Here is a 16,666-nt window from a genome sequence, read left to right as displayed (position 1 = left end):
CATAAAACTGGAATCCTACGATATGTGGCCTTTTGTGTCTGGCTTCTTTTACTTTAGCAGAATGTTTTCAAGATTCAGCACTTTGTTCCTTTTTACAGCTGAATAATATTCTGTTGTACAGATATATCCCAATTTCTTTATCCATTCATCTGTTGATGGAAATTAGGTTTGTTTCTACCTTTTGGCTATTGAGAATAGTGGTGCTATGAGCATTCATGTACAAATACTTGTTTGAGTACCAGTTTTCAGTTCTTTTGGGTATATATATAGGAGTGGAATCGCTGAGTCATATGATAATTCTTTTAACTTTTTGCAGAACCACTAAACTTTTTTTTTTTTTTAAGATTTTATTTATTTATTTGAGAGAGAGAGAATGAGAGGGAGAGAGCATGAGAGGGAAGAGGGTCAGAGGGAGAAGCAGACTCCCTGCTGAGCAGGGAGCCCAATGTGGGACTCGGTCCCGGGACTCCAGGATCATGACCTGAGCCGAAGGCAGTCACTTAACCAACTGAGCCACCCAGGCGCCCACCACTAAACTGTTTTTCACAGTGGCTATACCATTATGTATTCCTACCAGCAATGCACAAGGGTTCTAATTCTCCACATCCTTTCCTACACTTGCTGTTTTCCTTTTTTTTTTTTTTTTTTTTTAACTCTAGCCATCCTAGTAGGTGTGAAGTGGTATCTACATATTGTGGTTTTGATTTTCATTTCCCAGTGACTAATGATGTTGAGCATCTTTTTTTGTGCTTGTTGACCATCTGTGTATCTTGTTTGGAGAAATGTCTGTTCAGATCTTTTGCCCATTTATGAACTGGGTAGTTTATCTTTTTGTTGAGTTGTAAGAGTCCTGTATATTTTCCGAATACTGAATACGAGACCTTTATCAGATAAATTAGAGAATATATTTGCAAATATTTTTATATTGTAGGTTGTATTTTTTACTTGATAATGGCCTTTATGCAAAAGTTTTTATTTTGATAAAGTCTGATTTATCTATTTTTTTTGGTTGCCATATCCAAGAATTCATTGCTAAGTCCAAGGCAATGAAAATTTACCTCTGTATTTTTTTCTGAGTGTTTAGCTTATATATTTGGGTCATTGATTCATTTTGAGTTAATTTTTGGTTATGGTAATTAGGAATCCACCTCATTCCTTTGCATGTTGGATATTTAGTTTTTCCAGTACCATTTGTTAAAGAGACTATTCTTTCTTCATTGAATGGTCTTGTAACCTTGTGGAAAATGCATTGGCCATAGATGTATGGATTTATATCTGGATTCTCAATCAATTCTATTCCAGTGCTGTATATGCTGTCCTTATGCCTTATGCCAAAACAGTACCACACTGTTTTGATTACCATAGCTTTGTAGTAAATTCTGGAATTGGGAAGGGTAGGCCCTCCAATTTTGTTCTTTTGTGAAGATTATTTTGGCTACTCAGGACCCTTTGAAATTTCATATGAATTTGGGGTCAGCTTTTCCTTTCTTACAAAAAAAGGTTGTTAAATTCTGATAGGAAATGCACTGAATCTGTGAGATTTTTAGGAGAGTATTGCTGTCTTAACAGTATTAAGTCCTCCAGGCCATGAACATGGGAAGTCTTTCCATTTATTTCAGTCGACTTCAATTTTTTTTTACCGATGTTTTGTAGTTTTCAATATGTAAGTCTTTCGCGTCCTTGGTTGAATTTGTTCTTAGGTATTCTATTTTTTTGGATGCTGTTGTAAATAGAATTATTTTTTAAATTTCCTTTTCAGATTGTTCCTTGTTAGTATATAAAAACATAGCTGATTTTCATTTCAGTCTTGTACCCTGCAACTTGCTGAATTCATTTGCTATAGTAGTTTCTGTGTGTGGATTCCCTAAGATTTTCTCATTTGTGCTGGTATGCTTTTTAAGTATATTTATTTTTCACATATTCCAAGAGGTAGGAAAGAGTGAAGTATTTTTTTTTTAAGATCTCCTGCTAAGCTATAAGCTACTTTATGTAAAAGTAAGCAGAGCTGTTTTAAAATAAATCGACCTTGTTTAAATTTTGTTAGTAGTAACTGAAAATAGACTCAACCAGGCCTTGATAGGATAATTGTCTTCCTAATAATAGAGTTGACCAGACTATAAGATAAGTAATATTAATTTTGAACTATGTAAGTAAGCTCTTGTACATTGCTTTTCTTTGGGAAGAGTACATTTTAAAGTACATAAACCATTTAAGATTTTTCAGGGGCGCCTGGGTGGCTCAGTCGGTTAAGCCTCTGCCTTCAGCTCCAGTCATGATCCCAGGGCCCTGGGATCGAGCCGTGCGTTGGGCTCCCTGCTTGGCGGGGAGCCTGCTTCTCCCTCTCCCTCTGCCTGCCGCTCCCCCTGCTTGTGCTCACGTGCTTTCTCTCTCTCTGTCAAATAAGTAAATAAAATCTTAAAAAAAAAAAAATTTTTCCGACACGTTTTTAGCCAGTCATTAAGTAGCTCCCCCCAAAATAGGGGATGGTTCTTAGCATCTTTAGTGAGGAGGGAAATGGGCAAAGTTCAGTAGGGGAAAGAGACTGGGAATGATAACAGTAATTAGGTTTGGGGGCTATTTCACTTAGCTGTGTTTGCTTTGTAACTCTGTTCAGCTACACGCTCTCTGTTAACTGGAAAGTAATTCTTGTTCTTTTCTTCTTGTATACCTAGGATTATCATTGGCAGTGGCGTTCATTCCTTACCAGTGGCTTTACTGCAGTTTATTTCTTAATATATGCAATACACTACTTCTTTTCAAAACTGCAGATCACAGGAACAGCAAGTACAATTCTGTACTTTGGCTATACCATGATAATGGTTTTGATCTTCTTTCTTTTTACAGGTAAGAATTAAAATGATTGGTTTTAGTTAATAAGTTTATAGGCAAAAGGCAAATTATTTATAAATATTTTCCTTTTATAAAATCCATGAAGGTTTCTACTACTCAGCACTCCTGTATTTAGCCCTCCTTGCAGCTAAGATTGTTTGGTCTGCTGCGCTGTGAGGTGGATGTCAGTAAACCAAAAGTGAGGGGACTGAACCTAAAGGAAGAAGGCTAGACAGGCTCCATTGTTGTGCTACCAGCCCAGGGGTACCTGGACCCACACCTGCCAAAGTTTTCCCCTGGTAACCTCTTAATGGTACAGTCTTTCTCAAGCTCATTTCAGAGGTAGGGTAAAAAGCTTTAGCTACCTCATTTTAGGGATAAGTAGAAATTGACGGGGTGAAGTCAAGATGAGCTTGAGAAAAATGTCATCAAGAAAACACACTCATAGAACACTCCTTATTCCAGAAGTTTTAAGTTTATATCTCCACTTTAAAATCCAGGTACCTAGGTGGGAAATTGTATTGGTATTTGTTACATATGTGTGTCTTATCTCTTCACTAGATAAAAGTTTTCTGCATCTTAGAGCCCTTAGAGTAGTTGCTTGGTAAACATTTATAGAATAACCAGACTAAAAAAAAAGAAAATTGTGGACCTTTCTTTTTCACAAAAAAAGGGCATCTAAAATTTTATCTTAGATTGTGTTTCATGCTCTGTGAGGAAGTATAGGATCTGAAAAGGAAAAGTGAATTAAAAATAAATTAGAACTGTTCTATTTTTTAGTCATCTGTTAACATTTGAGAGTATTAGGTAGGGTTTGAAATTCCCTGCTGCTATATCAGCGTAGAATGAACTTCAGGCTCTTACTCTGATTCTATATTCCAGGTCATTGGTCAGACAGAGTGGGATAGGTGTATGGGGGGGGGGGGGGGGCGCGGTTATCTTGGCACCACGTGTTGGATAAAATAGGTCCACAGCCATAAATCTTAATTAGTAGTCTGTAAAACAGAGGTAGCCTATGAAACAAGGAATTACTCTTTTTTGGTGCATCTGTATCTGTGTGTCCATAAGTGCATATATAGAATAATTTATTCCTTGCCTATGCACAAAAAGTAGTGATCTTAGTGAATGTCTCTTGTTTTTTCCAGGCATGTGATAGAATGATAGTTTAACCATCACCTAAAACTTTATTGTTCTTGATTTTTAGTGTTATATTTTATTTATTCGGAGTAAAACTTCATAATCCAAATTTGGGATCCACCTCAAATTAATCAACCAGTTTAACCAATAACTTGTGGTGTATTTTACTTTATGGGAAAGATTCTCTAGAGGGGAGTGGTGAGCCCTTTGAGTATCTGGCGTGTTTCTAAAGTGGAAGGTATCCGTATTTACTTCAGTACTCCACCATGTTATTGAAGTCAGTCTGCTTTACAAAACGAAACAGTGCTTCTGTCACATAAGGAAAGATGCCACTTTCATTATGTACATTATATTTACCCCATATTAAGAATGAAATAAAATACTAAAAGTATTTTGTTAAGAACGAAACCTAGGGTTGCCAAATGTGGTGATAAATGTATTTTCTCGTCTTAAAATATCTTATTATCTTGAAGTTCTTGCTAAGCATAAGGTTGTTTAAATACATTTATGTTTTCACCATTACTTTTCTAAAATAGCCCCAGCCTCTTCACAAACCTTACTTTTGAATATCCAAAAGGTGTATTTTTATGTCCTCTAAAACACACACAGTGACTGGCACATTTTAGGGGCATGTATGATAACATCCCATAATAACAGCCCATAGTCTCTTGACTTAGAAAATCTCCTTTAAAACTTTTTCTTTGTATTATATTTAAAATAATGGTGAAAACATTGGAACTTTAAATATAAAGCTTACACAAGGATATGTATATCCCCTCTGTGTTCTTCAGCACTTAGACTTACATTCTCGGGGTAATTCTGGAAAAATTCCAGTTTTTAAAAATATGGTAAACAGTTCACAATTTAGTAAATATTCTTTTGCAAAACAGAGTCTCTGAATTTATGTTTAGTAAATCTAAGCATGGTAAGGTTTAAAATAGCACTATACTTGAAGTCAGAAAAAGTGAATTTGCATTCTGATCCTGCTTACCAGCCAGCCATGTGGCCATTAGACATTTACTTAACTGATCATCATCTTTGTCACTTGTCTAGGATTCAGATTTTTTGGAATCTAGACTGATGAAGGTGCTTGAAAACCAAAGCATATCTTTTTTCATGAATCATCTCATTTACTCTATATAGGGCAGATAAAATTATCTGTTTTATTATATTTTATTCATTTTTTTAAAAGATTTTATTTATTTGAGAGAGAGACAGATAGTGACAGAGATAGCGGGAGAGAGCACAAGCCGGGAGGAGAGGGAGAAGCAGGCTCCCCACCGAGCAGGGAGCCCGATGCGGGGCTCGATCCCAGGACCCTGGGACCATGACCTGAGCCGAAGGCAGCTGCTTAACCAACTGAGTCACCTAGGCGCCCCTATTTTATTTTATTTTATTTTATTTTAAAGATTTTATTTATTTGAGAGAGAGCACAAGCAGGGGGAGGGACAGAGGGAGAGGGAGAAGCAGGCTCCCCGCTGAGCAGGGAGCCCGATGCGGGGCTGGATCCCAGGACCCTGAGATCATGACCTGAGCCAAAGACAGATGCTTAACTGAGCCACCTAGGCGCCCCCAAATTATCTCTGTTTTAATCAGAAATGGGCTTGGAGATTTCCACTGACTAGTCCGAGGATAATACACACAGTCTTGACAGAGCTGCTCTGTCCTTGGACAGCACACCACCTCTCATATTCAGTGGGGGTGCATCTTTGTTATTTTCCTAATTTATCACTTTTAATACTTTGTGAAAAACTTTCTGAGTTTAGTTTTATTGTAGTTCTTTGGAAACTGATAATTCCCAATAACTATACTTAGAAAATATCCCCATTTGATTTTTTTATGAATTTGATATTCTGTTTAAGCTATTCATATCATACCTTGAATTAATTTTAATAGCAGTTTTCCATTTTGTGATAAAACATTCTTAAATAGGAAAGGAAAATTGGTATCCTATTCATCTTCTAATTTCAGGTTTCTTGCATGTAATAAGGAAAAGAATGTATTATGGAAAGCTTAAGTAATCTTAAAGTATAAAAAGTCCTATTTCTGTAAAAAATTTGGTTTGAGGTAGTTGTATATTTTTCAAAAAAGCTTATGGATCTATGGTATATTCCTGGTAAGTAAGTTTATAGTTTTGTGGCTTTTTTTTAAAGGAACCAATCATTTTAAGCCTGTGTTTTTGGTAAATTATGAAATTTCCTCTGGAAAGTGTTTATTTTTGTTTTTTCTTTTATAGGAACAATTGGCTTCTTTGCATGCTTTTGGTTTGTTACCAAAATATACAGTGTGGTGAAGGTTGACTGAAGAAGCCAGTGTGTCCAGTTAAAACAGAAATAAATTAAATTCTTCATCAACAAAGACCTGTTTTTGTGACTACCTTGAGTTTTATCAGACTTATTGGCCTAGTAATCCTTCAGAAACAGCGTAATTCTAAATACACCTCTTCCCGTACACCTGTCTCCACAAAATGTGTTTTCAACACTAAAACATTTGTATCGTGATTTGATTAAGTATATATTCAGTTGTTCTCAATGAAGAGCAAATTTAAATATTATGTGCATTTGTAAATACAATAGCTATAAAATTTTCAATACTTTTAATGGCAGAATAGAGGAGGCCATATGAAACAGTACTGATGAAATGCAGGACAGTTCATTGTAAATAGGATTTTCTAGGCTCGGTAGGTGGAAAGAATTATTTTTCTTTGAAGGAAATAACTTTTTATCATGGTAATTTTGAAGGATGATTCATATGATGTGTTTTTTGGGGGGGTGTGGCTTTTAAAAAAATCTTGTATTGGTTGTAACTGTTCATATCTTCTTTTCTGTGTTGACTTCATTATTCCCATGGTATTGGCCTTTTAAACTATGTGCCTCTGAGTCTTTCAATTTATAAATTTGTTATCTTAATAAATATTGTAAAAACGTCTTCATTGCATCATTAAGGAGAGTCTATAAACAGAAATCTGTTTACTAATGGTATTTTAACATGGTGTATACTGTTTTATCAGATTTTACTGATTTTTGTTCGTGTAACACTTTCTTGGTTGACCTAAATGAAATTCCAGTCTCTTGGGCTTTGTGACAAATCTGAGATTTTCACTATTAGGCAGTAATAGAAATTTTAGTTGTGCACATCTAGCCAGATAAATGATGTAAGTCTAACAGTTACTATGGGCCTCACTACATTGCCATTAAGGATTTTATATTTTTGACCTGTTTTTCAAAAACACAGTATTTTTTATTTTTTAATAAAAATCTCAACCATTTTTATTATTTTTTTTTTTAGAGAGCGTGAGCAGGGAGGGAGGACTGAGGGGGAGAGAGGCAGAAGGAGAGGGAGAGAGAGAATTTTAAGAAGGCTTCAGGCCCAGTGGGGAGCATGATGCACACCCTGAGATCATGACCTGAGCTGAAATCAAGAGACGCCCAACCCACTGAGTCATCCAGGTGCCCCATTTTTAATTTTTTTAAGTCAGTATTTGTTTATATATTAGCAATGACTAGCAAATTTCCCTCTTTGTGATTACATTGTCTTCACTTGGATTTCACAGTTTTATTTCTTAAAAGTTAAGAAATAACTTTCTGGGGCGCCTGGGTGGCTCAGTCGGTCAAGCATCTGCCTTCAGCTCAGGTCATGATGCCACAGTCCTGGGATCGAGGCCCCCCCCCCCCCCCCCCCGTCAGGCTCCCTGCTCAGTGGGGAGCCTGCTTCTCCCTCTGCCTCTACCCCTCCCTCCCACTCGTGCTCTCTCTCAAATAAATACAATCTTAAAAAAGAAATAACTATTTCTCTTTCACATTCATCTAATTGAAATCCATTTATGTGGAAAAAGAAGTTTGGTATGATTTCAGAAACAATCTGCTTACACCTATAAGAATATTCGTCTTGTATTTTAGGGGGATGGTTCTTGCTGCTTATGAGAGAACAAATCAGATAGGTTGCTGGGCTCCTACTCAATAATTTTGTTTTCATTTTTAAGAAAACTAACTTGTTTTTTTGTTTAAGATTTTATTTATTTGACAGAGACACAGCGAGAGAGAGAACACAAGCAGGGGGAGTGGGAGAGGGAGAAGCAGGCTTCCCGCCGAGCAGGGAGCCCGATGCGGGGCTCCATCCCAGGACCCTGGGATCATGACCTGAGCCGAAGGCAGACGCTTAATGACTGGGCCACCCAGGCGCCCCTAACCTGTTGGTTTTGAAGCGTGAAGGAGCTCTAGTTATTTTTAACTTCTCACATAGAGACCTAAGATAGAGAAGTTCTTTCCAAATTTATTTTCTACATCTCTTGAAGTATATTTAGTTTTTTATATATAATGCTGTTAAATTACAGTTGAGATAAGCTAGTTGACTAAATAAAAGGTTTTATTAAAACAACTATTCAGAACTAGGCTAGTTTTGTTGATTAAGCTTAAATTTTATTTTTCCTTCCCTGAACAATTAGCTTAGTGACGAAAACAGACAACTTACTGTTTTGATAGAATTTTTTAATCTAAAACCTTTATTTTTCTTTATACTTTGCAGTAAGCACATTTTACACTTAAATGAGGCAACTGGAAAAATAAAAATATGAAAGGAAAAGAGTTAGGGAGTAAAGACAAGGAGACAGCGAAGAGGAAGGCCAGACCGGTGGGAAGGGCTGTGGGGGATGCGGCCTCTCCTCTGTGGCTTTGCCTGCCTGCCTGAGGAGTCCGCTGCCGCAGCTCCAGTCCGCTCGCCTCGCTTGCCCCTGTGCCGTGAACACGGGGTGGTCACAAGATGTCTGAGTCGTTTTTCCTTTTCTCGTCACTGCAGAATTTACCTAGTTACGCCTTCTTCTCTATGTCCCAACTCTTGGCAGATTTGATCATCTTAAGCAATGCCAGTATTTAAAGTCTTAATTAGTAACGCTAGTTAACATTTGCAGTTTGGGTTTTATGGCATAGGATCAGTGCTTTAAGTGAAAGGAGTGCGTCTAAAGGGTGCCGTGTAGGTAATGGAGCACTTGGGGGAAGTAGCTGAGGATAGACCTTTCTGTGTTCATCACACCGTAGAAGGTGCAAAGCTCGTGCACAGCCCAGAAGTTGCTGTATGGTCATAAATGGGCATCCGGTGCCTTTGTTCTAGTTGATGTTTGACTTGAAAAATAATATCTTAAATCTGTGCTATCAGTCCCTCATACTTTTACAAATACTAGCTAAGGTACGTAATGCCACAAGTCACACAACACATTTAAAATTATAAAGCATTACAGGCCTTAAGGATGTTTTTAAATGATTAACTTTAGAAGGGTTTATAAAGGCCTGCTTTTGGTTTTTAATGAACAGGATAAATGACCTCTAACAGAATGCATTCCTCACTTTTTGCCTATTGATAGCAGGACATTCTAGTATTTCATTAATATGTAAATTTGTGTCATTAAAGTATTTTTCCATATCTGTATTTTTCTCCTATAGCCTGGACAGTGGCCATAACATCTCTGCCTGCAGTGAAATCTGTATGTAGAACATAATGCTTTTTGCTTTCTCAGAAATTTTTACTTTGACAGAGTCAAACCTGTTTCCTTCTGCTGATTTGCTCTCTCCTTAACTATAATTTGAAGTCCAAACACTAAGAGTCATTGTTTCTGCACATTTCTCTAGCTTTTGAAATTCTCCTGGATTTCTATGTCCTGCCCATTTAAACTTTCTATCTTCGTTCTCACATTTGATTATCTTTTGTTCTCTCTTATTCTTTGGCCCGCTGATATAGTTTACATTTTTATTAATAATGAATTATTTTATAAAGAAGAAAGCATTGGCTCCTAAAAGTCCTATTTATTATTTCCTTTGGATATTTTTAGCAGAAAGCAGTCTAGGCCACATGAATGGCCTTGACTGTGCTATATAAATAGTACTATAATAGGTCATAGGTCATTAATTTCTCTGAAAAGAATTAAAAATAGGACAGATTTAACTCAAAAATGATAGATTGAAGGATTAGTGTTTACTTTTAAAAGCTAGTTTTTACTGGTACTTTATAATCAGTGATCTCTATGTAGAACTCAAGTCTGATTTTCTTCCTCAATATAAGCTAAATGTTTTTGTTAACATTACTATTGAAGAAAATGATAGGCCAGTGAGTCAGAGTGAACCAGGCTCTCTTTTTCTGGCTAAGGCTGCAGCCAGACAAGGTGTGTTGCAATGTGTTGACTGGGACTGTTTTCAGGTACAGTAGCAAACAAACTAAGGTGGTAGGGCGAGGGTTGACCACAGGAGAGTTGCTTCCTGTGTCCTGCTTTGGCAGCGCTAGGGTGGAAGGAGCTGTGGACTCAGAAGAACCCATCCCACGGTACTGCTGCCGAACCACACCCTACCACCGAGTCCTCAGTGGCCACCACCACTAGCAGTCAAAGGACACCCTCCAGACTCTTACTCCTCTGCTCTGGATTATGTGACTTTGAAGAACTTCACCAACCCCCTGAGGAGAAGGAGTCATGATAAGAAGCATGAAGCTGCAGAACTGAGGTGGGAGAATCTTCCTTTAGGACATCAGGAAACTAGATGGTAAGACCTGGGAGCACCTGAGCACAGTGGCGTTGGCTTTACCCACGGGAAACAGTCATGACTGGAATTGCATGAACTAGCTGCCATCAAAAATGACCCCTCGTCCCCTCATTCATATGACTTCTTGAGACCCATTGCATGACCCGTATCAGAGAACTGGGCAATCTACCTGTGCAGGATCGGGGCCCGGGAATCTCGTGTCTTTGACGAATACACCCTGGGAGGCAGTGAGGACAAGGACCAAGATTCAGGCTGGCTTCCCCAAAGCCACCAGGGTGTTTGGACCTTCACCAACACAGTGATGCATCTTTGGGTTACCTTTAACCATTCCAGACGCTGTGCACCCACCTTTGTAAACGCGCGCGCATGGGTGTGTATGTGTGAGAGATTTGAGTGGAAGTGATGTAAAGGGCCACAGGCATTAGAATCCTGCTCTACCACTACTGATCAGAGCCCTCCAGGGTAAAGGTTTTGGCCCAAGTAATCCTTCCCATCCCCTGAACTCCTAGTAATCTGTTAAGTTACATAATGATATTTGACAGCTCTATTATTGTCTTAAATATTACTCAGCTTATTGTTTAACTTGGCAGGCTTATCCTCCCAAATCGATCACAGGCTTCTTTCTGAAGGGCAGGAACCACTGCTTCTATCATCTTTGGTTCATGCCCAGTGCATAACAATACTTGGCACATAGTAGGTGTGTATTTATTGAGTGAAACTAAGAATTTAGGTTAATGATATTGATTTTAAATATTTAAATTGATATAATGACGTAAAGACACCATCTCCATATTTTGTTTAGCTCTCAGGTTCTAGAATGTGCTGTTTTGATTCCATAAAATCATGCATTTTAATGTGTATCCAGCAACATTGTCTTGTACACTTGTTCCATGATCATTGACAGTTGTTAAAACAAATCAGCACTGGCAGAACTTGGCCAGCTCCTCTCTACACTTAGTTTGAACTGTTACCCATGGAACCAACTCAAACATAAAGCTACAAAGAGGCTAATTGAAATCAGAATGCTGGGTCATTTCTCATTCAAACAAAACAGATGGCCCTCCTTGCCACACTTCTGTCAAACTTTGGGGGAAATGATTAAATGCATTTTTAACTCCCACACATGCTTACTAGGCTCCTCAAAGGAATTAACACACAGCTATGCAGAAGGTGGAGGAGAGAGAGCTTTTTTTTTTTAATAGTAGAGCTTGTTTCCCTTTACGTTGGAGGTTCAAGAAAAAGCACTATCAGGATAGCTACTATTCACAGTTTCAACTTAGATTCTGAATATTTATTTTAATTGTCACCATTTTAATTCAGTTTTTCCTTGGGAATAGGTACGTCATGTACATGGTACACAATTCAAACTGTACTAAAGAATTTAGAGAAAATCTGTCTTCATCCTCTACTCACCGAGTTCTCTACCCAGAAGACAATCACTGTTAACACTTCCCTATGTATCTTTCCAGAAATTGAGACTTCATTTTTAATTTACCTACTTGAAACCTCTTACTTGGATCCTCATTTAGACGACAATTTTAATAGTATTTGGTTTCAACGTTGTGAGGATTTTAAGAAAGCAGCTGTGGAGATTGTGTTTTATTGTGCAGTGTGTTCGGCATGTAATACAAAGCATCGCTGTTATTAAATGACACCTCAGTGATATTTAATAAATATGTAAAGTGATGTCAGCTACCTCTTAAGAACTGTTTGGTGAAACAAATTTGAAGAAAGAAACTTCTTTTGCTCCCTAACTCAGCTACCCACCGTCAGTACATGATGGCAGTGAGAACATCGCCAGATGCCAACTAATGGATGCACCATCTAATTCCGTGGGTTGCTACACAGAAATGTGGCCCCTTATTATCGATCTTTGAAAAACACTTAAAAACAACCTGATGGCAGCACTTGTCTGTCTTGATGTTTGTGCCTCCCTATTTGCCTCAGGAGCCGAGTGGGCTCCCTCTGCTTTCTCTCCACCTCCCCCCTCGCCCCTCCCACCAAAGTGCAGTTTCAGGAGAAGTCACAGAAGTGATTTATTTCTACTTCAGGTGTGATTTTTGTGTGTTTTTTTTAAATCTCTGTCAGAATGGCTGCATTTTTAACCATATGAATACCAGTGGAATGAACTTTGTTTTCTGGAAAAGAAAACCCAAAGGTCAGCATGAACAGGTGTGGAGTGCGGTTCCTTCGGCTCCCTCTGACATTGCTCCACTGAGGCAGCGGCTTCCTTCACTCACTCATGCCTCATGCTGTGGCCGTGCCTAACTTCGGGACGGGGGTGCCACCTCCCAACTCGGGCCCCAGGTTCCAGCAACTCCCCCAACACATCCTACCACACCCTGGCTATTAGTCCCAGGAGGGTGAAGCACTCCGCACCAAACTAACCCCAAGGGGTGTTGGGCAGAGCCTCCCCGAGCACCTATGAGTTGCTCTTTTCCACCAGAAGAGGAAGCCTATTTTCAAAGCTGTGAAAAATCCGTAAAATCTACTTTTTTTTAAGATTTTATTTTATTTATTTGACAAGAGAGAGAACACGAGAGAGGGAACACAAGCAAGGGGAGTGGGGCAGGGAGAAGCAGGCTTCCCACCGAGCAGGGGCTCGATCCCAGGACCCTGATACCATGACCTGAGCAGAAGGCAGACACTTGACAACTGAGCCACCCAGGCGCCCCTGTAAAATCTACTTTTATCCTTCCTGACTTACCTTTACACTCAAATATTGAATCTCTAGGTTGCGATAGTTGTGTATGAGTAAATATATGTGAAATTCTGTCAGCAAGTGGCAGAGGGCTAGAAAGGAGTTAGGTCATTTTATATTAAGTGACAATTACCTCTGATTCTCCCAATGTCTTGTCCCATAAGCAGTGGTTTGGCATTTGCAATATTTATCCTGATTTTGCCAGATTCTCTATAACGTGAAAGTGTTCTGTACACACATTATAAGGAGTAACATATTACTTTCTTTTTCAAGAAATTTTTTTAAAGTTTTAATTCCAGTATAGTTAACATACCATGTTATATTTGTTTCAGATGTACAACATAGTGATTCACCAATTCCATACATTACTCAGTGCTCATCACGATAAGTGTGCTCTTAATCCCCAGCACCTGTTTCACCCATTCCCCTACCCACCTCCCCTCTGGTAACCACCAGTGTGTTCTCAGTAGTTAAGAGTCTGGTTTTGGGGGGGCACCTGGCTGGCTCAGTTGGAAGAATATGTGACTCCTGATCTCAGGGTTGTGAGTTTGAGCCCCACATTGGGTGTAGAGATTACTTAAAAATAAAATCTTTTTAAAAAGAGTGGTTTTTGGTTTATCTTTTTTCTTTGTTCGTTTCTTAAATTCCACATCTCAGTGAAATCATATGTCTTTGACTGACTTATTTCCCTTAGCATTATACCTTCTAGATCCACCCATGTTGTTGCAAATGGCAAGATTTCATTCTTTTTTGTGGCTGAGTAATATCCCATTGTTTATGTATACCACATCTTCTTTATTCATCAGTTGATGGACACTGGATTGCTTCCATATTTTGGCTATTGTAAATAATGCTGCAATAAACCTAGGGGTGGATATATCATTTCGAATTAGTGTTTTCATATTCTTTGGGTAAATACCCAATAGTGGAATTGCTGGGTCATATGGTAGCTCTATTTTTAACTTTTTTTTTTTTAATTTCAGGATATTCTGTTTCTTTTTTTTTTTTAAGATTTATTTATTTGAGAGAGAAATGAGATAGAGAGAAAGCATGAGAGGGGAGAGGGTCAGAGGGAGAAGCAGACTCCCCACCGAGCAGGGAGCTCGATGCGGGACTCGATCCCGGGACTCCAGGATCACGACCTGAGCCGAAGGCAGTCGCTTAACCAACTGAGCCACCCAGGCACCCTCTATTTTTAACTTTTTGAGGAGCCTCCATACTGTTTTCCACAGTGGCTACACCAGTGTGCATTCCCACCAACAGTACACAAGGGTTCCTTTTTTTCCACATACTTGGAAATTCTTGTGGGTTTTTGTTGGTTTTTTTTTTAAAGATTTATTTGTTTATTTGAGAGAGAGAGAGAGCGCGCGCATGAACAGGGGGGAAGACCAGACTCCCCGCTGAGTAGGGAGCCCGACACGGGCCTCAATCCCAGGATCCTGAGATTATGACCTGAGCTGAAGGCAGATGCTTAACTGACTGAGCCACCCAGGGGCCCCTCTTTTGTTCTTTATTTTAGCCATTCTGATAGGTGTGAGGTGATATCTCATTATGGTTTTGATGTGCTTTTCCCTGATGATGAGTGATGTTGAGCGTCTTTTCATGTGTCTGTTGGCCATCTGTATATCTGCTTTGGAGAAATGTCTGTTCATGTCTTCTGCCCGTTTTTAATCGGATTATTTGGGGGGTTTTTTGGTGTTGAGTTGCATAAGTTCTTTATATATTATGGCATTAACCTCTTCTCAGGCATGTCATTTGCAAGTATCTTCCCCATTCAAGTAGGTTGTGTTTTTGTTTTGTTGATTGTTTCCTTTGCTGTGCAGGAGCTTTTCCTTTTGATGTAGTCCCCGTGGCTCATTCTTGATTTTGTTTCCCTTGCCTCAGGAGACAGAGCTGGGAAAACGTTGCTATAGCTGATGTCAGAGAAATTACTGTGTGTGCTCTTTTCGAGGATTTTTATGGTTTCAGGTCTCACGCTTAGGTCTTTAATCCATTTTGAATTTATATTTGTGTATGGTGTAAGAAAGTGGTCCAGTTTCATTCTTTTGCATGTAGCCGTCCAGTTTTCCCAGCACCAATTTTTTAAAGAGACTGTCTTTTCTTCACTGCATATTCTTGCCTCCTTTGTTTTAGATTAATTGACCATATAAATGTGAGTTTATTTCTGGCACATCCATTGATCTATGTGTCTGTTTTTGTGACAGTACCATACTATTTTGATTACTATGTCTTTGTAGTATATCTTGAAATCTGGGATTGTGATACCTCCAGTTCTGTTCTTTTTCAAGATTGCTTTGGTTATTTGGGGTCTTTTGTGGTTCCATACAAATTTTAGGATTATTTGTTCTAGTTTACTCCTTATATTTGTAAAGTCTTAACATGACCACTGTGGGAAAAAGAGTTGTTAGAGGATAACAAGAAGGAACTGGTGTGGTTCATTCTGAGGTTTAGAGTCATTGCTTGGGTGGTAGGAGGCAAGCCCAAGTCCCCGCCAGTCAAGGCAAGGGACAGTAGTAAAAATCAGTTGGAGGTTGACCAAGCAATGTTCATTGACTGGGACCTGCTAGTTGAAGAGCCCAGATTTACTGGTTTTCTAGTGAACAGAAAATGCAAATCAAATAGAGGATATAGCAGTTGGATGGTAACTGTCATTGAGATAGAAGGTGCAGAGGTTAAGGGAGGACAGTGACCCTGAGTCCCTGCTACCATGCCAGTTGCTCTCTGAATAAGGCAAGTGGCCTCTTGGCTGAATTGGAGTTCAGGATGTTGCCCTTGGTTTGTGCTTTTTGTTTCCATGTCTGCGCTGGGCAGGGCCGGAGACAAAGCTGCAGTAACCTGTGAACACCCCGTAAGCACTGAAGGAACAAGATCCAGTGGGTGGGACGCCAAGAGATGACATGGAGGGAAGTCCCAGAACTCTCAGTCTGTAGGCACACAGCAGTCCTCAGGAAAATGAACTGTTGCATTAACTCTCTCCTGTCTTCAAATGGAATTTGATGAGTTCCTCAGTCAAAAAAGCAAGTTTTAGAAGCTGCTCAGGGCCTGAGTGCAAGGAAGGCCTGAGCCAGGCCAAGCCACCTGGTGGAGTGTGGCTGAAGCGCATCCCAGAGAGACTTCCCCCCGCGTATGGAAGCCACAGATCAGTGTCCTGCATGGCTCATGTAAAGGACAGGGTGCTGACATGTGGTCCCCCACGAGGGGACAGGGAATCTATCTTGTAATTTCCTAGGTTTTCTGGCAGGTTCTGAGGGATGTGCTGGCTGGGCTATGGTGACCAGTTACTTCCCTAGGAAGAATGGTCTAAGTGACGGTCTCTAATTCCATAGAAACATAGGGCTTCTAGGGAATAATTAAGACGGCCTTCCTTTCTCCCTTCCCACGCCACACCCAGCAGAAGCACCCAGAACTCCTCAACTGTTGAAGAATCAAAGCACAATTCTCTAACGGGGACCAGGACACAGCTCTCTCTCTCTTT

The 16,666-nt window shown here is 39.3% G+C and overlaps 1 protein-coding gene across 2 annotated transcripts in view; it reads left to right on the top strand.

Moving 5' to 3' along the window:
* TM9SF2 (transmembrane 9 superfamily member 2) overlaps window positions 1-6,910 on the top strand; it is a 61,179-nt gene extending 54,269 nt beyond the window's left edge. For both annotated transcript variants that reach the window (XM_035726737.1, XM_027590093.1), the window contains exons 16-17: window positions 2,673-2,844; window positions 6,203-6,910. In XM_035726737.1, the coding sequence (XP_035582630.1) occupies window positions 2,673-2,844; window positions 6,203-6,270 (240 nt within the window). In that variant the 3' untranslated portion in view covers window positions 6,271-6,910. The remainder of the gene's footprint in view (window positions 1-2,672; window positions 2,845-6,202) is intronic.
* Window positions 6,911-16,666: the final 9,756 nt, after the last annotated feature.

The sequence above is a fragment of the Zalophus californianus genome, chromosome 3, assembly GCF_009762305.2.
Source record: "Zalophus californianus isolate mZalCal1 chromosome 3, mZalCal1.pri.v2, whole genome shotgun sequence".
In the NCBI taxonomy this organism is placed as follows: Eukaryota; Metazoa; Chordata; class Mammalia; order Carnivora; family Otariidae; genus Zalophus; species Zalophus californianus.
The sequence above is the reverse complement of the archived record's forward strand: the minus strand, read 5'-3'. Positions and strand labels throughout refer to the sequence as shown.